The sequence below is a fragment of the Acinonyx jubatus genome, chromosome F2 (assembly GCF_027475565.1).
Source record: "Acinonyx jubatus isolate Ajub_Pintada_27869175 chromosome F2, VMU_Ajub_asm_v1.0, whole genome shotgun sequence".
Lineage (NCBI taxonomy): Eukaryota > Metazoa > Chordata > Mammalia > Carnivora > Felidae > Acinonyx > Acinonyx jubatus.
In genome coordinates, this window is record NC_069394.1 from 65,900,872 (window position 1) to 65,924,295 (window position 23,424).

The 23,424-nt window shown below is 40.1% G+C and overlaps 1 protein-coding gene and 1 long non-coding RNA gene across 6 annotated transcripts in view; one reads left to right on the forward strand and one right to left on the reverse strand.

Annotated features, from left to right (window-relative positions):
• The window catches only part of LOC128312916 (uncharacterized), a 32,344-nt gene extending 22,857 nt beyond the window's left edge, over window positions 1-9,487 (forward strand). The window contains exon 3 of the long non-coding RNA XR_008292871.1: window positions 5,142-9,487. This is a non-coding gene — a long non-coding RNA (uncharacterized LOC128312916). The remainder of the gene's footprint in view (window positions 1-5,141) is intronic.
• The window catches only part of TRIM55 (tripartite motif containing 55), a 43,604-nt gene extending 21,498 nt beyond the window's left edge, over window positions 1-22,106 (reverse strand). For 4 of the 5 annotated variants that reach the window (XM_053208707.1, XM_015077717.3, XM_027042760.2 and 1 more), the window contains exons 1-7: window positions 21,771-22,105; window positions 21,038-21,210; window positions 14,748-14,913; window positions 12,716-12,811; window positions 1,009-1,242; window positions 641-663; window positions 413-537 (exon numbers count right to left, since the gene is read on the reverse strand). In XM_053208707.1, the coding sequence (XP_053064682.1) occupies window positions 413-537; window positions 641-663; window positions 1,009-1,242; window positions 12,716-12,811; window positions 14,748-14,913; window positions 21,038-21,210; window positions 21,771-21,938 (985 nt within the window). In that variant the 5' untranslated portion in view covers window positions 21,939-22,105. Of the gene's footprint in view, window positions 1-412; window positions 538-640; window positions 664-1,008; window positions 1,243-12,715; window positions 12,812-14,747; window positions 14,914-21,037; window positions 21,211-21,770 lie in introns of all 5 variants that reach the window. The other variant, XM_015077716.3, reaches the window with a different exon arrangement.
• Window positions 22,107-23,424: the final 1,318 nt, after the last annotated feature.

Here is a 23,424-nt window from a genome sequence, read left to right on the forward strand (position 1 = left end):
TTTGATTAAGTGGATGTGCTACAATATCTATCCAAATGTCATCTACATTTTATTTTTATCTCATCCTTAACCTTGCACTTCATGACACTTCACATCATTGTAGTCAATACCTTGTGTAGGGTTGATGTTGAGACATCATCATCACTATCAATTATTAAGTATTTGACTACCCAGAGTCAAATGCCCAGTAATGGCATTATAATAGGCACTGTGATGTGCAAAGCCAAATAAACACTGTCAACCAACTCTATGAATCTGTAATGAAATGGAGTTTCACATTGGATTATGATCCTTGTATAATTGTCGACATCCATTCTGGAGGTGATTCTGAATCCCCCTTCTCTCCTGCTGAATCCATCTGCAGCTTTCACACACCTGCAACTTTGGCCAAATGGTCACAAGAATAACAAACCTCTGTAAAAATCAATTTCGCGTATTATTTTTTCTTCTCTATTGAGGTTGACTGTGAAGTGGTTCATGTTCTCATAACCATGTTCTATTTTCTCCATCTGAAATGCCTTCGATGCCTCAGAAATTCTGCAACAAAGACAAGTTGCCACTTTTTGTCACCGTTTAACATTTGATAGCCTTGGGTAAAAATGAAAAGTATGCATTTTTCCATAAAATGAAAATTACTTACTTTTGTAACAGGGTTTTGGCATTCTGTGAAAGCAAACAAAAGACAGACCTACTTAAATTCTTTTCATCAAAGACTTTATTCTTTCCTCCGCTGACTCTGAAAATCTCAGAGCTTAGTTTCTAAATGCCATGAATAACTGCTGTTTTATACCGGAACCCTCTTATATTTAAGCGATATCATGGTCCCTTAAATATATGCTTATGAAATTGTTTAAACAGATGGAGACATGAACACATAATGAGCTTATAGTTTAGTTGGTAAAATAAATCAAAATGCTGTGTGCATAAAATAACAAAAATATGATGACAACTACTTCTCCAGCACCCACCTTCTTGGTTAGTTCCATCAGGTACTGAAAGAATACTTACCTGCAGAAACACTGCCATTTCTGGCTCATCCATGAACTGGATTCCTGATTCAACCAACTTTGACACATTTTCCAAGTGATCAGAATACTTTTTGATCAGAGCACGGACACGTTCCAGTTTCTCCTCTTGGGTTCGGGTAATGACTTGGGTCATTTCATTCTTCCTTTCCTCCAGGATGCCATACAGGTAATCAAACTTCTCACAAAGTTCCTGTTTCTGTTTTTTACAGCATTCCTGTTAGTTGAAGTTAGCTCATGTTAGAAAGTGTTTAAAAGAGTGCCTATTTGGAGAAATCACCTTGGGGTGCCTTGGTGGCTCAGTCGATTAAGCAACTGCCTCTTGATTTTGGCTCAGGTCATGATCTCATGGTTCATGAGTTCGAGCCCTTTTGTTGGGCTCTGTGCTGATAGCACAGAGCCTGCTTGGGATGCTCTCTCTCCCTTTTGCTCTGCCCACCCTTCTCTCTCTCAAAAATAAATAAATATTTTTTAAAAATCACCTGGATACTTTGGGAGATAAATTTACTTATATAGTATATTTTTTCTTTTCCTTGAAGTTGTCCTTTGGGTATAGATTCCCATTGTGCTGATGTTTTGAAAATCTCACTTTGATACTCAGACAATCTAAAATCAACCAAATTGACTAAATGGACCAATGAATTTTCAATATGTTCTATGTAAATGGGAATTTCGTAGAAATTAAAACAGTTTTTTAAAAAAATACATATATATTGGTTATATATATATATAACCATATATATATATAAGGTTATATATATATAAAATATAAGGCTTATATTTTGCTTTAGAGTGAGTGTGTGTATATGTGTGTGTATAAGGAAAAACTATGGTACTTCCTGATTTGTACCCTTCAGTCTCTCTCTGCTCCACTTATATTGCTGCTGTTCTAGTTTCAATCTTCCCTTGGAGATTCGGAAGCTTCCCACCAGCCTCTGCATCTGGAATTCCCTCCTTCAAGCAAACTCATACACTACAAACAAATTCATTTTCCTGGAGTACATTTATCTGGGGAATAGTGTTTTTCTCTGACTAATCGTTGTCCAGAGAATAATATTTAAACTTCATAACTGGCTTTCCAGCTTCTCTATGACCTGGTTCCAACTTTCCTTCATAACATTGCACTGTTCTTCATCACATACCCTGTGTCCAGCAAAAACGAACCACTCATTTTCTTTGCTCATCATCATCCCTCTGTATAGAATGTTCTTTCCCAATTCATAGTTGCAAACTCTAAGTAATCTTAAAGACATGGTTGAAATACCACTTCTTCCATAAAACTGTCTTTGATCTCAATGACTGAATGCCGTCTTTTAATTCTTCTGAAATCCCATAATAGTTACCACTTATGCCATACACCTGTATTCACCTGGTCCTCTATTTATCCAATACTGTCTAAGACAGAGAAATATGGGATCTGGTCTTTGATTCCTGGAGAGAAAGGCTGTATGGGAATTCAAACTTGTGCATTTGCATTGTGTGCTGGAAGCACCTCCAATACCATCTAGCTCCCTTCTCTCTGAGTCCATGTTTAAAACATCATTAACTTTCCAGATGGCCTGGTCATTGTCCTTTTGCTTTTTCAAGTTCCAGTAAGCTTGTTATGTATACATGCCAGTATCATTGGACCTGACCATCTCTGTGTCCAGGAACTTTATAGCTAACAGCAAGTTTTGAGACCTGATGATCCAACATAGCTTTCCTGTCTGGTGGGGGCTTCTTGGGAATGCAGCCAATTGATTTGACATCTCTGAACTTTGTGTAACCCTTATTACATGTTCTTTCATTTTAGTAAACATTGGTCTCTTAGATGTCAAGTATCACTTTCTTCTTTCACATGAGTTTCTTAAATATCTAAAGTATAGTCTCTTTAAGGATAGAATCTGAGTCTCTCTGAAACACATACCACTTTGGACAATAGATGTTCAGTATATATTGTTGAACAGGTTTTTTAAAACTGTGTTTTTAAAAATGTGTTTCATTTCTCCACAATTTTTCTACTATTCTCAGAGTAAGGGAAAAAATGGATAACCTAAAGCAAATTGTTGATTATGAAGATATTCCACAAACTAACAAGAAATAACACGCCTCACTCCACTGCCTCCTTTGGAACACAATTCTCATCACATTTTCTGACCAATAATAAAGCATGATGGAGATCCAATGATTCTAACCACTTTAATAGTAATTACTGGTTAATGCTATCATCCCGCATCCATTCATTCATTTAGCAATCGGTTCTTAAGCATGTCATTTGTGTCAAGCACTATGCAAGGTTCTGGGGACCCAACAATGAACTAAAGCATAATTCCTATTCTTAAGGAGCTCAGGTTCACTGAATGAGAAAGACTATGGGCCAATAATACAATAATAACCTAGTAGGCTGAATAATTTAAATATCTTAGAGCTTTATACCAGGTTTTATAGAAGTATGTGGATGGGGGCCATTCAAAGGGAGCTGGGGTGGGTGGGTGGCTCAGGAAAAGCTTCCTAGTGGAAGTAATGCCTGACTAAAGGAAGAGCAGGAACAGAGGAGGTTGGAGGAGGGGATGAAAATCCATGGAGTGCCTTGGCAGTTGTCAAAGTAATAGTACTAGGGTCCATACAGCATGTCCAGACATGGAAATTGCTGGGCTTGCCAAATTTGCATCTTTTTCCAGCCCTTTAGCATGAGATCTGGACTATTACGAGGCCTCAGAACTGAAGCCAATTAGTAGCTTCCCAATCAAACTTTCTTTCACTGGACTGCTTTCTGTTCTAAGCTTACAGGCAAACTTGAGCCCACTGCATTCCTGAAATATGTCTCTTTGACATTCAGAAGCTCTACTGTTTACTGCAAACATATGATGGTTTCTAGCTTATGAATTGTGCACTTGAAACATATATACTGAGTATTAAGATGTGATACTGGTACAATGTCTTTGTTTCTCAAACGTTTTCTTCTAAGCCAAATTATTTATGAGACTGATGTCATGTGTCATGGCTAGTGTTTGATTTAGTGGTTTAAGTGAAATAGCCACTTTATTTATACATTATTTTCAACTCCAAGTATTATTTTATTTACATTCTGGTTTTCTATTGATTTGTACTATATTGAATCTATCATTTTAATAGCATCTATTATTTACTTATTTACAGTATAGGAAATTCTATCCTATGCATGGCATATGCTTGATTATCATTATTATTATTATTATTATTATATGACTACATACTGTATAAAGCACTTATAATATTAAATGACATATTATAGGTGCTATATCAGTGCTTATTAAATTTAGATCCAATTTTCCTTGATTTGAGGGAGGGGTCATCTTGGCAGAGAAGTAGGGGGATCCATACTTCCCAGGTCTCTCAAACAAAGAAGTGCTGAAGCCAATTTTCCTTGATTTGAGTTATTTAATTGTGGAACTTTGAAGCTGCATGGAATATCAGAAGTAACCTGCTCCAAACCAATCATTTCACTCATGTGGAAACTGAAACCCAGCAGAGTTACATCACTTTCTCAAGGCATTCTGCCATTTATTGTTAGTTCCTGGCCTATAGCCAAAGACTTTGAACTCCTGGGTCATTGTTACTCCTACCACACCTTCTGTGAAATACTTGAAAGTGACTTGAAAAAAATTTTATGTGAAGTACTGTGAACCGAATATATGTCTTTTAACAAATCTACTCTGTAGTAAGTAGGTTTTTAAAGATGAGAAAACTCCAATTGTTTCAGAATTATATTCATTAGTTCATTCTTTCAGCAAAATTCACTAATTACTATGTACCAGGCATTAGAAGATCTGAAAACCTGCCGTAGTTTTCCAGTGTTCATAAGAAGGGTAGAAAAATTATTATATTTTCTAATCTCTAATTTAAAAAAAACCTTAACTTCTTTTTTTTCTTCATTAATGTGCCTTTAGTATAATTCTGTGTAAAATATGCTAAGAGTCAGACAAATCGGTTTCTGAAATAGAGAAAGGATGCTTCTTTCTTGGAATTATGAAACTAGTACTTACAGACTTTTAGAAATGAACTTGAGATGTTCAGGTTAACCTAATGTCGGATTAAAATGAGAAATAATTCCCTGAAATTAAAATTCTTCTATTTTTTTTATTCTCTCTGAGGTAGAAGCAATACATGAAGACTAAGGTGGGCACCCTTCCATCTTTCTGGACTACAAGACCTTCAAAATGCTGTGAAGGTCAGTTAACAACAAACGCCTCAGCTTATCAACTCCCTCCTCCGAGGTAATTAGGGAACAAGTATATGCTATGAAAGAAAAATATGCTCTTAGAGGCCAGCTCACTAGTGAGTGATTACTCTGAATTTCAGTACCTACTGTGCCTTTGTAAATGTGGACCTGAAATGCTTTCAACAGTGACTTTCCAGTAACCTGAAAAATGGAATGGGAAAAACGTGGACTTCTGCATTATCAAAATGTCTGCAGGTAGCACACTTTAAAGGATGACTGTTACCTGCAAAAGCGTGATAGCAACCATCTTTATCTCTTCTCCACAAAAACTTCCTCACCTCAAAGATTTCTTTTTGCTTTTAATGTTCTATTTTACTTATTTCAGTAAAAAGGCTGGGTTAAAAAAAAGTCTTCAGTAAAAATTCTTGGCTCTGTACCTTCTCCCTCCCCCAACGTCTCTGGATAGTAATTGAATCAAGATACATACTTTTTAAACTTTCAAGTTTATGTTTTCAAATATTCTCCATTTTCTTCCTTTTGATATCTGTGGTTCCTATGTCCTGTGTGTGTGTGTGTACACATGCACATGTGCATGCATGCATACCTGGGTGAGTGTGTTTAGCAACTGAAGTAACTTCCATCATGAATGCCCTAGGCATTGGCCTCCAAGCATATTCTGATGCATAGCCTCCAGCTGCAACATGACCTACCTCCTGGGTCTGCCAGGACAGTTATATGTATTGGCTTCTTAGAAGAACAAAATAAAAGTTGTCCGTGATCCTTGAATGAAAATAAAATCCATCCCATCTCTAAGGTGAACCCAGTATGGATGCAATATACCAAAAAGGGGTGATTTTATAAAGGGAAAACTATGCTGCCCATATTAAAAAGGCAAAATGATGACAGGTAGAATATCTGTTTCTAACCAATGTCATAATATTTGGCTAAAAAGAAAAAAATCAAGTAATCATTTGGTCATTTCCTTCGAAGTGAGTAGGTAATCTTTAATATTCATCTAAAGCCCATTGTTTAGCTGTTGCTTTCATAGAAATGTTAAAACTGACAAGTTCTAATTTTTAGCCTGCTTTATATTTTAATGGTAATAAGATATAAGATATGCAGTTGCAAAAAGGAGCTTTCCATGGAAAAAAATCAACAATAGACAATCTTATACTAAAGAGTAGATAGTTAGACAAGCAAAGTACCGTCATCCTGTTGTTTTTAATGCCTAGATTTTCAGTGGCTCACCTTCTCCCCAGGCACTTATTACTCTCTGAGATGATCTTGTTATTTATTTGTTTTATTGTCTAACTCCTGTACTAGAATAAAACCTTCCTGAGAGCAGGAAACTTTTCTGTTTAGTTCATCACTATTTTCCAGTATTATGTGTGCAGAATACGGTGTATAATGCACACCTGAGAAATATGATCTGAATGACTGAGTGAATGAATGAAATATGATTTGTATTTAGGGATATTCAGTCCTCAAAAGTTTCTATGTTCCCAGAAAATAGATATTTAAGTAGATACTCCACGACTCTGCTTCGTTTAGTGCTCAAAAGAAAACTGTGCAACCTTAGGGAAGCCATTTAATCTCAGGATGATTTTCTTATCTGTACAATAAGGGTTGGGATTGGATGATTGCCAAGGTCCCTTTTGACTACAGTTCCAAGACTCTATGACTTCAGATAAATGTGGGGATATTTCAGTGTCTTAAGGCTCTAAAATGCCTCTTCCTATTCCTGGCAAGTTTCAGAGTGGTTATCTACAGTATTAAGACATAAATTATATGTCCGGACCCTGCAATGTCAGTCCCAGCTTGGGAATGTGCCAGGGCTATGACAGGAAAACCTAAGACAATTGTAACCATTGCTCTTACCATGTAAGGAACATGCCTCTGTGACCAAAATAGAGCTGAAGATAAGCTCTTAGCCCACCATTTGTCACTGAGCAACTGTGGCTCTACCCAGCCCATTCACATACGCACTGCATACCTCCAGCACTCATCCACACACTCTCGTTTGGGGCTGCAGCTCTGGGTCTGGAAGTGCTCAGTCAGCTACATTTGAAATACAGTACTTTAGAATTCCCTTCATTAAGCCAAATAGGGTTTCCTTTCCCCACCACCCCCAAAAGAAGGGGGGGAAGCAGATTAATATTACTGAAGAGAGAACTGTATTAAAGTAGAAAGATTCTCCTGAGGAAATCAGTCAACATTTACTGGTAAAGCCCCAATTTCTAGCACTTGGGAGAAGTTCCACGAGTGCAGACTAGGATGAAAAAGTGGGTCTCCACCGGGCTATACAAGAAAAGAGGCAGACAAATGAGGATAACATGTTCCTTCCAGGCACATGAACTGGAGTTCAGCTCCTCTCCCATCAGCGGGGTCCCCTTGTGCAGTGCTCAGCAGAGCAACTCTACCCAGCAGCCATGGGTCTCCAGACTCCCAAACTCATGCTGTTTCTACCATATCACGTTGCCACCCACTTCATGTTAGAAGAACAATTATGTTCTAATCAATGGATCTCTAAAACTTACTCCTGGGGTTCTTCTCCAGATCATTTAAAAGCTCCTTGAGCAAACTCTCTAAAGCAGAGAGCCCAGTGAGCCATACTGACTTGGGTCCTCTGGTTCAGTGAAAGCCACAAGCCCATGGCAAGCTGAGAAGTTATTTAATTTGCTCCCATACGTAGTAGAGAGTCAACTCGTCTCCCAGAAGAGCCTCAGCCTCCCTTGGTTGCCAGTATTTTGCCTCTTAGATAAATAATAGGGCTAATATCTCCTGCCATTCATGTTCAGTTTTTCCATCTGAAGGGGGTTGCTTAGCTCTGCATCATAATTACTCAGGACCCTGAAGGTCTTACTCTGATACTGCTTAAAAGATGCTCCAGATGCTCCAGTGGTTCAAATTATTATTAGCATTGTTACAATAAGTGTGGTCTTTCCAAGCTGACTATGAGAATAATATGAGGTAACACTTATCAAGCCCCTGGCATGTGCCTCTTACCCCAATTTAGTCATCTCAATAACACTGTGAAGAATGTAGTATTAACCCCAGTGTACCAGTGAGGAAGTTGAGGGACAAAGGGCTTAAGTAACTTCCCAAGGTCATATAATTAAATGACAGCTAAAAGTCTAACTCTGAAACCTGTTCTTTTAAGCATATGTTCTATTGCCTTTGAAATGTTGCCTTAAAAATTCTGGAATGCTTATTAAAGTGATTCTTACAATATTTATACGTCATATTTGTAACTTCATGGACAGTGTCCTAAAAGCTATTTGGGTAAAATTATTGTTTTGGAAATACAATAGGTTTGTTGTCATTGAAGAATCATTGGCGGATCTTATTAAAGTCCTCATTTTTCAGATAATGGAAATGCTCAAGATCAAATAGTTATTATTCAACTTGTAGCTGTTTCCTTTAGACATGCATCCATACAAAACAGGATTATTTCTAGGCCTGCTTGTCTGTCAGCTTCAGGAGGACCGGAATTAATAGCCTACTCTCTTGGGTATCTAGTGACATAGGATAAATGCCCTTTGTAAAGACTATAAGACGGAGACAGAGGTTATGATTTTTAGCAATGAAGAAGGAAAGCCAAGCACAGTATTCTGGAAACAGAGAGCTCCCAAGGCAGTGCACTTGTCCACTCCAACCAGCAGCCCTCTTTCTGAGTCCTAGCCTATCCCAGAACATTTCCTGGGCTGGAAAGGCAAGTATAGCTCCAGACCATGCTGGGCTTATATAGAACAGCCTAGAAGGCCCTCCAACCTGCAGTCGAGAGCTCTGGGAACATCTCAGCCTGTGCAACATTCAGCTAGGAGTACTAAAAAGGCTGAAGGCTCCTTCACCCACTGTCAGATCCACAGCAAAGAGAAAAAAAATGCCACTCCTCCTTTTGACACAGTTCAGATTGCCCTTTCATGACTACAGCCCTTTTCAAAGCCACTCTCATAATCATTGTAAACTCATATCAATTGCATACATTATTTAAAAAAATTTTTTAATGTTTATTTATTTGTTTTGAGAGAGAGAGTGAGAGAGAGAGCAGGGGAGGGGCAGAGAGTGAGAATCCCAAGCAGGCTCTGCAAAGTCAGCACTGAGCTGGATGCAGGGCTCCTTCCCACAAACTGGGAGATCATGACCTGAGACGAAATCAAGAGTTGGACACTTAACTGACTGAACCACCCAGGTGCCCCTTTTAATTTTAATTTTTAAAATGTTACTTATTTTGAGAGAGAGTGAGCAAGCACACATGCATGAACTGGGGAGCAGCAGAGAGAGAGGGAGAAAGGGAAAGCATACGTTATTTTTAAATGATAACAAGGAGTCCCCAGTGTGATTTAGCCTAAGCTCGGCAGCTCTCCAGGGCTGATCCTGGGCCAGGTGCCTGACCAGACCAGCCCTGCAAGACATTACATGATCAAGGACAAAATTAGACACGTACAAGGGATGGGCACTCCTACCAAAGGGCAGGTGTCTGGGCCCCATGTGGGAAGAGGCAAGGTAATTGGGGAAGGATAGTGCCCACCCAGGGACTACTCCATTTCCCATCCCTGAGGGGTTCTTCACCAATCAGAAGAGCGACTTCTTTAAACAACAGCTCCCCACCCCCTGGCCAGGAGCCACCAATGGCTTCCCAGAAAATGTTTCCAGGCAGGTGGTGAGCAAAGTCAGGAAGGAAAACAACTACCCCAGCGAGAATGGGAGACACAGGAGCTCTGCTCTGTGACCCTGAACTCTGGTACAGAATTCACCTGCTCTGCAAGGTAGGATCATTTCACTCTAAGCCAAGAACCTCATGTGCTTCACTACATGCAGCTTTGCAGGCTAGTGCTCACAAAGTGAGCCTCTGGTGTTTTGCCCAGGCTCTGTGGGAGAGCACTTTAGTGATTACAGGTGCACCATGTGGCCATTTGTGGCAGTGTCTCTGTCCTCTGTCCTCTTCAAATGGAGGATATTTGCATCAAATAGGGATCATAAAATCAGAGATCTCCATGAGGCTCTGAGCCAATACCTACATCTGCAGATGAGCCACCTAAACTGATCGGAAAGAACTGTGCTTTTCTGAGCAACATTCATTCTATATTTATTTTACTGATTATTAAAAAAATGTCCAGGTCTCTTTACAAAAATGCGAAATATAGGAATATATAAGGAAGACAGTAGTCCCACTGTTCATTACTCCTAACCTTTTGGTTTCTGGAGTTTTTCCCCATATAAATATATATAGGGGTTATTTATGAATATATACATTCTATACTGTTTTATTTCCTTAAAGTAAAATCTCAGAAGTGAAATAAATAGGTAAAAGGGATGGACACTTTTAAGACTCCTGCAATTTACAGCTTCATCTGAAAGCCCTACAGGGAACAATTACATTTGTCTAGTAGCCTGTGAAAGTACTTATAAAAGTGTGTCATGTTTGATGAATACTTTTATCAGTAATAATAGGAGTAATAATCCTAAACCTCACTGCCTGGAAGTTCCTCCTGATATCTGCACTAAATCCCTTCTCCTGACTTAATTTCAAACCTGTTCCGGCTTGTCTTGTTCTCAGTGAAAGAAAAAACAGCTGCTCCCTATTGTGCCCCTGACCGGCCTCCAGAAGAAAACCAGTTGTCAAATCTCTCCCTGCCCTCTCAGTGCCCACCCCCCCCACCCCCCCACCCCCGCCCCATGCTGGCTACAGGGAGCCCGGTTTGTTTGCATTTCTTTGCTCAAGGCCAAATGTGACCCCCAGAGCTTTTCTCCTGTATGTGTTCTGCAGCCTTGATGTCCCAGACAGAGATCTCTGATGAAGGCTTGACCAGAGATGAGTATAGAGATTACCTCACTTACCCACAAGCAACCCACTCCTATTTATACACCCAAGACTCAACATGGCACCACACTGGAGTGCTGATTCATGGTTTACTGATTAAGTTGTATTTGGCCTTTACTGTAAATAAGTAAAAAGATAAGAGTTTATATTGTCCATTTTGTAATCTCTTTGGGCTCTTCACCAAAAGAAAACCTCCCTTCTGTAAATGGATCCCAGATTTATCATGATCTTTACAGGAATATATGTATGGAGAAGAAAGGACATTGATTTTAATGGTGTAGAAATCTAAAATGAGATGGTTATGGCCAATGTCTTGAAGTGATCATCCAGGAACCAGCCTTTGGCTTCTGATAGAATTTGCCTTTCTAATGATAAAATAATGAAAACAGGGTATTTATCAGGCACTCACCATATACTAGGCACTGTGCTAAGCATTTTGCTTATGCTTAATTTTTCACAGTAACCCTATAAGGTGGGTACTATGCCCCATTTTTACAGAGGAGAAAAATGAAGGATTGAATGTACATGAGAAGGGATCTTTAAAACATAATACATAATTTAAAAAAAGCAGAACGAGAAATATAGCACAATACCATTTATAAAAGTAAAAGACGTGCATATAAAATAATCAAGATTTTATAAGAGTATAAGTGAACGGAACACCAAACATGTTAGAGTGGTTATGTACAGAGAAGAGAACAGGAGTGGAATATGGAGATAAAAAGAAATAAGTTGATAATAAGAGGGGCCTTGCCTACAGCAATACAGACAATATGCTACAGACTGAACAGTACAGTGCCTCAACACTGCATCTGAGGTCCAACTACAAGAACCAACAACCCCAAAACTTAAAGCAGGGAGTAATAAATGGCTCCAGGTTACAGATCCAGAGACCTGCACTCAACCCAGCTGTCTTGCACCTGTCCTCTGTGCAGCCTGGCTTAACTAGTCTGTGAATCTTCAGTTCTTGAAAAGGTATCTGCCACATAGCTAAATCTCTTTAGGTTTCAGCTTTTTGCCTTCAGCAATTACACAGTTTATACTTGATCTTGAGGAAGGGTGGATTTACAGTATTTCTTATATGCCAAGCTTCAGTGTGAGCTAAACAGCCAGTCATTTATGCATTTGTTCACCAAGTTTGTATCAAGTGTTTATTATGTTCCAGGCACTGGGCCAGGCAGAGGGCAGATATGAATGAGCCAGAGCTCTAGTCTCAATGAAATCCATGACTAAATCATTCTGTAACCACAGACACATCTTCCTCCTTCTGCTATCCCCTTTGTGGCCCCGCTGTCAGAGTGTAGATATGCAGCACAAACCTGCACATGATTTTCCAAAGCACTAACTAGTACTCCTTAAGACATTTGGATTTCCACAAAGAAATAGTACTATAATGGTGGATAACACTTATTTTCATTACTGGGAATTGATTTTTCTTCTAACTAATCTTTTAAAATGGATTGACCAACAAAAAACAGCAAATGTAACAACCACCCCAGTAGATGTGGTAAAATCTGCCTTGTTGACTCACATGGTAACTTCTCTTCCTGAGCCAGGAGGAGAATGTTTTAGAGACATATGAGGAAGGCGGTCATTCTATAAGGAAAGATTGTGTGGCACTGAGGCAGCCACAACCCCCCAGGAGTTCAGGCTTGGTGTGTATTCAGCTGGAGTTGTTTGACTTACCTCAATAGTTTTACAGGTGTCCTCCAGCTGGCTGATTACTCCCTGGACTCGATCATTGCTTCCCACAAGGACAGCAATGCCATCACTGAGCTCAGACTAATGAAGAGAAAGGAGGGATGCAAAGTTTTAGGAGTTTTCTAGTCAGCCCTGATTGTAGATAAATTGTAGTATTATCCTCATGGATTCCTAATCCAGCATCCACTGAACCCCATAGGAGTAACAGGCTTATAAGGCCTGTGAACCTCCTGGTCTTGTAATAAAATTCTGTCTAGATGTGTATATAAATGTATTTGGGAAGAAGTTTCATAGTTTTCACCAAATTCTTAATGGAGACTGAGATCTGACCTTGGTAATAACATCATAAACACTGAATTATAGATTATAGAGAATAGCATATTCAAGCTAAGTAATTATAAATATTGTTTATAAATTCAGTGGAGTCCAATATGTGACTTCAGAGACCCGAAATGAATTATTTTCCTAGCGTAGCTCAGGATCCATTTTACTAGGGAAATGAGAATAGTAAATATTCATTTATTCACTGACTTAAGTAATACGCACCTTCTATGTGCTAGGTGTGCAAATACATATGTACTAGACTAAGTTATTACAAACTTGAAACTCTAGCATTTGACTGGTTCTAGGGGAGGGTTTTCAACTTGAAATTCCTCTCCGCTTTCCAAGACTGGCTATCAGGGAGCACTGAATGGGGACTTTGGAGACCTACCTGCTTGATCCAACTCTGCCTTTAACTTGGTTATGATGTTGGCCAAACATGTAATCAATGTGGACCCTAAATTTCTTGGATATAAAGTGAGAAGGTTGGACCAGAACAGTGGTTGTAAAACATTGTAAAGCTTCAGAACCCTTTCTTCAGAAAAAGGAAGCTAATGTGGAATCCCAGTAGATAAGAGTGAAGCTGCTCTGTCCAAACAGGAGTGGGGTAGAAGTCCTGCCAGTCTGTCCTGTCCATCCCACGCGAGTTCCTAGGGCTCTGAGGGAAATCGTGTGAAACAAGTACCATTCGGTTCTAACATGCCATAACTTGAGGGGGATGGGTGGGTGTGGAAGGATAAGGGGAAATAAACCACAAATGGATTGAAAAATAAATAAATGTTACAGATGTCTTGCTAAATTCTGCTTTTTTGGCAGTTAGCACTCACTGGTCATGACTGGTATTGCCCAGAAGTTTGGCTTTCACATTTGATTCCAACTCTGACCCTCACAGTAAAATATCTACCAAATGTGGGATGTGTGATTCTTCATAGAAAGGAGCTAGATATGGAACTCCTCAAATTCTAGGTGTGGGGAGTGGCTGCATCTATTTGAGCACACAACTGCACGTTTATTTGCATCAAATGGGCAAGTTGCTACTTGCCAGTGGATGAAACTGGGTTGGCAGGTTAGTGATAAGCTGGGGACATGCTGTGGTTGGTCAGGGTGAGGAGGCTGACGCCCTGGCGGGGGGTGGGGACATGTGTCAAACTGAGAGGAGTCCTTTTAGCAAGCGGCCTAGGTTGAAACCCTAGGAAGCCAGTTTAACCTGGACTTGAAGGCTAATACAGTAGGAGTTGGGGGAGCAAAGGCCTGGGAAGGGTGCAGGAAACAGTAGCTTTTTTTAGTGAATGAAGAAAAATTCCTGTGACTGGCGTGAAAAGTTAATCCTTTTCTTATCTATAGTCTAAACTTCAAACAGCTCTGACCACATTGCTTGTCTTCAGCAACCTCCCGGATGCTCTGACCAGGTCCCAACACATTGCTTGTCTTCAGCAACCTCCCGGATGCACAAATAACAAGCGACCCTTGCCCTCTGCGCACCTTCCTGAGCCTCAGCACCCCTTCCCTCGCTAGCAGTCCCCTTACTCTCTTGGGGATCTAGTGTGTGGCCATGTTTGCACCAGCACTACACCACTCCATGCTCTGAGCCGCCAGGCCTCAGGGCTACGTGGCTTGGGCAGTCCCCTTCAGCAAAGAGAGCCAATCACACAGAAATTCGGAAGGGGCTGGAGAAGAGGAAGAGAGGCTCTGTTACCTTCTGCCTCTGGAACACGTGAGTTAGGGGAGCCACCTGGCAATCCTTGTGTGCCCCAAAGACCTTGCACAGAGAGCAGGTGGGCACTTCACAGTTCAGACAGTAGATGTTGATGCGTTCCTCTTCGTGCTCCTCACACATGGGCTGGTCAGACTTCTTTTCTGGTCTGGGAGGAGGTGGGCAGATAAATGTGTCAGCTCCCATTGCAGCAAAGCAGGGTTGGTGGGGGGTGGGGGTGGGGTGGGATTAGTATTGCTATTCCAGAAAACTTCCAAGGTCCTGTTCTTGTCCTCGGAAACCTCCAAATTCAGTTGCCCTTTGGGCTTAGCAGTGGTGTGCTGATAGGTATCTAACGACCAGCCTGGAGTAGGGAATAGGACATGGACACTCTGATCTGTAGTGTTTGACAATTTCTGTGGTGAGGGTTCCCATCATGGCTGATTTAAACTTATTGACAGTTTAAAACACAGCTAGTAAAATTCCTGAAAATTGTGAGGAGTGTGCTCCAGCACTGTCTGCACACACTTACAAGTCTCTTGAGATACTTTCCAATTACGGGTAAAGAAGGAGTATTTGCTGATAAGCTAAATCTCAAGTTTATGCTGGCTTTGCAGAAACACTAAGTCCCAACTCTACAACCTCCAGCAAACACTTCTCCCACCAAAAGGAAGATAGAGGTGGGCTGGAGGAGTCCAAATCTCTGATTATTAGTCTAGGCACTGATGGAAATAGCTCTGTGTAAGAAGGAACATGTCCGTGTGTGCTTCATTAATTTGTTTGGGTCTCTTCCTGCCATTAAGAAAATTAAATGTAAATAATTTCCCGATTGAGGACTTGGCAGGGACTGAGTGGGTATTGTGTGCTCAGTGACTGTGAACAGTACTTTAAGCAATAAGAAAAATGCAAAATGCTGTTCTGGGACATGGTGGTAACCTTGGAAGTAAGGACCTCACAGATAATCCCCAGGTTTTAGTTTTCCCAGTAGTTCAGCACCAGCCAAAACTTTTCGGAACTGCAACAGGTAATAATGGAGCATTGGGTTTGTATGTGTTAGTGAGACGATGACCAAGCGATGAGGAATTGAAAGCATGAAAGGGGAGTGACAAGTCATTACTATTTAAGAATAACTTGCTGTGGAATCACCTGGAACGGCCCAAGTTCACAGCGTGTGGTGGGGCCCTGTATATTCTCCTAATGATCAGTGTGATTTATGTGTGATGATCAAGATCAAAATTATGTCAAATTGTAGTGCTCTAGGCCCCCTCTGGAGAACATGGTGAGAGATGTGGGTGTAGCCTGCCTCGCAAAAACCTGGAATTCTTATACATCCTATCTAAAGACCAAGGTTGTTAATAGTTTTCAGAGGTACCTGAAAAATGTAAATACAAATCCAAAACCTTTCTTCATATTCCCAAACACATATTTATAAGCATCGTTATTTAAAAGATTGGGACTGAATTTTTCTGTTGTTACCAAGATCCACTTTTTCAAAAACCGCAGGTATTTATGGGCTGTGAAATTGATTATTATGGGCCATGAAATCAATTTAGAGGTCATGGCCAGCATTGTTAAACTCAAACTAAAATAGACAGTAAATACATGGGCTACACCTGGTAAGAATAAGTAATGATACCTGAAACTTTTGTTTCTGGTGTACATAGACACATGTGTATGTTTTACATGCTATGTATGTACATGTATCTAAGTGCACTGGAAACAAAAAGTATATATTTCATGTCTATATATCTATATCCATCCATGTATGTAATGGTCATTGGATCACAATGTAAAATGTACTTCTAGTGTGAGACATGAATAAAATGGTTTGTAAACCATTGATACTGATGTGTGGTACCACATACCTGCAGCCCCAGAACTCAGAGAAAGGCAGAAAATATACTGATTTATATCTATAAATCACTAGGTAGGAGTCAAGTCAAGGAGACTGGGCTGTGGGGGTAAGACCTGGATCTGGTGAGGAAATTGTATGGGCTTCCAGCTTTGAGATTTTTGTGAAAAGAATTTTCACCTGGTCTCGTAACAATATGGTTTCCATGAAATCTGTGGCTTCCTAACTTGAAATTCTGCCATATCCTTGGAAGTCAATTGAGAAAAGTAAACTCTGCAACCAAGAAATGTATCTTCCTTCCCAGGTCTATCTGTTTCCTCCACAAATATGTGAGTTCCATGAGGGAAGGTTTGTCTTGTTTTTTTTTGCTGGATCCCTGGTGCCTAGAACAATGCCTTGCATAGAGTGGTACTCAGTAAATATTTGTTGAATGAATGAGAAATGAAAGAGACTTTGCCAGATGAATGGACAGTATTCCTTGTACTCTAATTCATCTGGGGAAAGCATGTGAAATATGGGGGAAAACCAGGGTCACTTGGCACTCATGAGTGGCAAAGAAACCAGATAACATTCTGAAGACTCCATTTATAACTGACAAAGCCCTTTAAGGTTCTCTAGAGACTAGAAGTGGTTTGCTCTTCGCTTGTTCAAAGGCTTCTCCACCTCCTATACCTTCTGTCCCATATATCTCCACCTCATAATAATAAATGTCAAGCATGTATCTGGAGTATATGTACTGGAAAATGGCACAGGTGATGCCTCTGTGGCTCACTTCCCTGAAGCATTTCCTGAGGGCAGCTTACATCCGTGCGCTGTTCTGATGTCAACAGCTGGACCAGAGCTCAGGTCTGTGAGTACATATATGTATGTATACAATATATATATGTGTGTATGTATACAGTACGCGCGAACACTTTGAAAATGTGGCAACAGCCATAAGGCTGTATGCTTAGTTTTTGGTTGTGATTATTTTTCCATAATGCAATACAGACTGAGAACTATGTCCCATATTCCTTATTAGGTTTTTCTTGTTTAGGTGGTTACACAGGCCCAGAGTCGTCCCCACTTAAAAGCGGGTGTATAATAGAGACCTTTAGACAACTTAAAACATATGATAGACTTGGGTCAAACAGGCATGTAGAATAAAGATGTAAATGCACTTTCATGAGGTGAGGGTAGCTGAGCTCACAGTTGTGGCTCAGGACTCAGCTTCAGATGCTGGCAGTGGCCCCTAGCCACTCAGTGCTGCCTAGTCTCCAGGAGTCTGTAGCCTGCTGTCTCTGGTCTCAGGTTCCTGGAACCATCCTGGTGAATCCTGAAGGGTTGGCATCTGGTCTTGGTGAGGCATTACAGGTGGTACTTATCTCAAAGCTTAATTCCAGCTGAGCTTCTCCGTGTGGTGGTTGTGTGACCTCAGGCAAGTTACTTAACCTCTTTGAGGCTCAGCTTTTATTCATATCTGAAAATTGGCCTGAGGGTCTTCTAATTAAATACAGCAGAATGAACATGTGCCTTTTTTATTTGTGTTTCCTGTGGAAATCCCACTAAAATGAGAGTGGGGAAATTTTAAAAATCGCATTCTAATATAAGTCAAGAAGGACAAAAAATGAGCAACATGACAGCAGATAAGGGATGTCAACCACATGTGGGAAATTGAGAACTTCTGGATGAAAGGAAGTGACTCTTCTTTCTGCTAAGCGCCTGTGGGGGAGAAGGCTGAGAGGAGCAAGCTGACTTGAGCTGAGGGACCCCAGAAAGGCTCTGCAACTGTGGCAGCCAGGTATTTCGAAGGCAGAAGTGTGGGGGGAGGCTAAAAAGCGGGGCACTTTTTTGCATATTTCGGAAGATTGCTTGAGGATGTGGTCCATATAAAACAGTAGAACAAACCAACAAAGAGAAAGACGTAGGCTCTAGGAAATAAGGATTCAACCCAGGGAAGAGGAAAAGTAGGTGAAGCCCAACAACGTGAGGGCACTGTCCTGACTTTCTGCAGTGAAAAGTCCATAGAGAATGTCTAAATTGAAAAATCAGAAATAGGAGTACACAGATCTGTAGTATACAGATGTCACCTAAAACAATTAAAAGCTAAACAATTAAAACAATTAAAAGTGGTTGGCTCTGGGGAGTGAGACTTGGGGGTGGAGAGTGGGGTGGGAGCGTGGGCCTCATTAGAGGTATCCTAGTACTATTTGAATGTTTAAATTATGTATATGAGTTAGTTTGAGTAGAATATTCAAAGTTTTTAATAAGGTAATGATAATAATCACAATCTCACAGGATTGTTGTGCAGATTAAAGAATTACATGTGATTCATGTGTAAAGCACCCTGAACAGTGGTTGGCGCATATTAGTTTTACTTATTATAAAGTTAATTATGATTTTTGTGATTACTGTTAATGAAATAAATTCCTTCTCGTGTCCACCTCTCCAAACTGTGGCTAGTTCAGCACCAGGCAGTTATTCTAGATAAGGCCAGGTTTTGTTGAGATCTACAATGTCTGGTCTTTCTGTGGGAGGTCAGAGTTGACCAGCCCCTCTCCTTTCTGCCCCCACACCAATGACTGTGAGCCAGAGATGGGTGCCTCTCACTCTGAATATCCAAGGTTATTCTAAGGTTGCCTAATGTTCTCTGAGGCACAGGGTTCTGGGCTGGCAAGGCTGACAGCCTCCAGGGAACACCTGGGTGTATGCCCAAACATGTACCTGGGCCCTCTGTGCAACTTGTGATTTTACTACCAAGTAAAAATGTCCCAAGGCGAGTCTCAAGTTCAAGAAATAACAGTGTAAGAAGAGCTTGATAATCAGAAAAACACCACTGGTCCACCCAGCTATAAGCTTCATTGTTGGAAATTTGGTTCATTACCTTTATACCATTTGTGCACCTGGGCACTTTTTTGGCAGATGCACATGTAGACTTTATAGTTAAAGTAAGGACATGTCTTTTGGTTTTGCTAATGCTACAAGTTTTAACATCTTTCTTCTCTGGATTTCATAACATTGTTATTATTTCCCATGTTTCAAGCTCTCACTGTAGCAAGTAGCAAAAGGAAATTATTGCAATAAATAGAACATGTAAGAAGCTTTTTGGTGTTGCTTAATTAGCTGGCACTTATGAAGCAACTATTCTATGCAAGACACTGTACTAGGCACTAAATCAGCTCTTATATCAACACCCTTAATAATTGGTTGGTTATTAGTTGACTTTTTTTTAAAGAGACAGTGTGTGTATTTGCATTTTAAAGTAATGTAAAACAATGAAATCAGATCTGTGAAGCAACAGCAGCAACAACAGTATTTTCCTTCTTCTGCAGACACTTTGGAAGCAAAGGAAATAGCTGACTCTGTATCTCTGTAATATGTCATCGGTAATTACTCTTCTTGCCCCACTTCCATCTAGATCCTGGCACTATCTAATTTAGTTTGAATCTTAAGCAGAAACTAATAGCCATAATGATTATAATAATTATATGTTAGATTTATGGAACAGCTTTCCTTCTAAGAGTGCTAGGCTCTTAAAGCCCTGCAGATGTTCCATAAATACATGTCTCCTAATAAGAATCACAATGAGTTCATTTCCAGATGGTCTCAATATTGCTATCAAGCTTTGTGGACTGGACTGACCTGTGTACAATTGAAAAAGGGCTCTTCACACCATGACTTCTAGGAATGAACTACTACGGTGTTGTCTCTAGGAAAGGAACTCTATGGCCAATGTGATTAGATGAGGAAGAAGCCTTTTTTTTTTTTTTTTAATGAATGGATGCATATACTGAGTATCAATCCAACAGGTGAATGCTGAGAGTATGCAGCAAATACAATCTAGAGAGTAGAGAAACATAACCCAAATGCCATCTTCTTCCCCCCACCCACCCATGTCACTAAACTTTAAGTTGCTGAAGGGCAGGACTATGCATTGCTTTGTAACTTCCCAGAGTCCATACAATGATTAACTATGTTAGAGAAATTTGTTTTTTATTATGATCATCTAGACAATTTTAAGGTGAGACTGTTGTCTAAACTAGGAACCGGACTATTTTGGAAAATGCCATTTCTGTTAGTTCTCCTTAAAGTTTTGTACTGTGAATTTTCTGCTATGTAGAATTGGGAGCTACGAAGAACCTGTGAGGTGCAGAAATGTCTAAAATATGTGTAATACAGGGCTGAGAGGGGTAGGCCGCATTATGCCTCTCTCAGTATTACTGAACAGATTAGTGTTAATGAATTACTTCATTCTTAAATTGATGCAAAGTCTTGGGCACCAGCTCCCTTCTCTTTCCATGAGTGATTCTCACACCGGTAAGGACTCACTTGGAAAAACATTTTCCTATAAGACAGTGTCTGTGATTGGCAAACGAGCATTGGATAGATTGATCTGTTAGAACAAACAAACAAATACACAAAACCACGCTTCAGATGGGTGTGACACATGAAGGGACAGTACCTGGTGGACTCCTGCTTATAGATGTCAATGATATTTTCCACCAGCAGGTTCCTCTGAAGGCCATATATCCCATGTCTGTCCAGAACCACTTCGTGTCTACAGGATGGGCAGCGAAACCGGCCCCCTGATGCCACAGTGGTGCCTCCTCTTGTGGGCAAATACGGGTTAGAGGCCTGTTCTTGCCAAGCAAGAAAAGAGGAATTAAGTAATGCCACAGGTAGCTTTTCTGAGACTTCTTTTCACTCTCTGTTACTACAAACAAGATCAACTTCTACTTTAAGCTGGCCATAAGATAATCCCTTAGGGCTTTAGCACAAGTGGTCCTAAAATACAGGCCCAGCACTTTATCCACAGTCAACTGCCATGTACCATTTTCAGCCTGAGGCACTTTTCCATCCAACATTTTTATTACCAAAAGCTCTAGCCAGAAACCCTAACATTAATGTCTTAGGAAGCAACTCATTTACAATTTTGAAGCAGATTCAATGTTTTGAAGGTTTTTTTTTTTTAAACAAATAGGATTCTTAGTATTTAAGTTAAAACTAGATTTGGGAGTAAGGAGGAGTAAGGAGGAGGCAGACAGCAAAGCACAAAGCAAATCATTTAAAAAAATGGTTTTCTTAAAAACGAATGTAGCCTTATAAAGTTTTCTGAAAGAATTCACCTACAAGTTAAGGACTTGATTCCAAGAAGAGAGAATCTTTTTTACCCCCTAAATTCCAAACAAACCTACCTGGAAAATATCACTGGCACATTTCCTACACAGGTTATGCTGACAGGGGAGAATGACCACGGGTTTCGTGAACATCTCTAAGCAGATAGGACAGATGAGTTGCTTCTCCAAGTTATCCATGGTCTGCTGCTCTTTGGAAAAAGACTTATAATTCAAAGATGCGCTCATCTCCTGGCCGTCCCCGTGTGCACTGCCAGGGAAAGGGTGCTCCGAATGGTTTCTGCAAGTGTTTCCTGGAAATAATTCCAAGGATTGGGTGATCAAGTGTCCTTTACGGTTTTTTCGATGGAAGACATTGTTTCAGGCCCAGGTTCAGAGGGGGTGCCTGAGCTGTTTTTAGCAGCAGGGGGGGTCACGTGACAGTGGGCTGACTTGTCCATATAAGCCAGTGACAGGAGGATGGATTCTGACAGGTGACAGAGAACAGGAGCCAACATTCCTGCCCCAGGGAGTGAAGAGAGTGAGTGGGAAGGATTACAAACCCCATTTAGACAGAGTTGTGAGGAGAGGGATGTTGAAGCTGACAGTTGTCAACAACAAATGCAAATATGCATGCCTAGTCACTGAGCCATGCCCTCTGTGAGCACTCAATAAGAACGTGGTGACGGGTTTCTCCAGGACTGGGGAGAATGCAGCCCAAGAGTCTAACTGTATAACGAATGCATTTCTGTCTGGAGAATTGAGGAAGCAGGTCACCAAAAGTAGTGTGATCATACCATCTTACATGAAAACAAACAAAACATGTCTCAAAAATCATTTTCCTGACTTCACAAGGGCAATCAACTAAAACGATTTGCTTCACTTTAAATTTTTCATCTTTGCAAGAATGGCGGTCTGGGAAAAATTCAAATTTAAAAACTGATTTCAATCCTTTTCACCATAAAAGTATCTACGAAAAAAAAATCCAAACACCAGTTGATGATCCCATGTTTTTATGTTGTGAATAAAATTCTAGTAAATTCTTTTTTCTTCCACACTGCTCTTCCTCCTCCCTAACTCCCTCCTTCATCCTGTATCCCTACAGTCACCTTCCCCCTCACACACACCAAAAACACAAAGAAAATTTGGCAATCTTTTAAAATATAAATTTAGTTTGCAACAATAATCAGTAATGAGGTAGTAATGGCATGTAGGATAACAGACCCATTGTTTCATTTTTCCATAAAGCAGGGAACAGTGCTGTTGCCAACCGAAGTGAAAATGGAGTCCTGCTTCCATACCCGGGGTTCATCTGGTCTGAAATACCTATTACACCTCTTTGCATTTGCCCCCTCCTCTTCCAAGTTGATTTTTTAAAATGATAGTTTCCCTAGTCATTTCTGATATTCTTGGTCTGCTCTTGAGTCACAAATAACAATTTTGATATTTGCCAGAATTTTGTGAAACTGTTTCATCAATATAGAGTTATTTAAAAATTAAAAAATCAGATCAAAAATGAAATAGTATCTGTTTATATGTGATTTACTTGCAGGTTTATTTCTCCTTGATTTAAAAATATTCAAACATTGAGCACATCTTGTCAACATATCCCCAATGTGCACTTAATTACCAGTAAACAGTAGGCCAGTGTGACTGGTTATGTATGGTCTTATTGCTGTGTGCACTGAAAGCTTATTGAGAATCTAATAAACTCTATTAGTTAGTAATAAGTTAC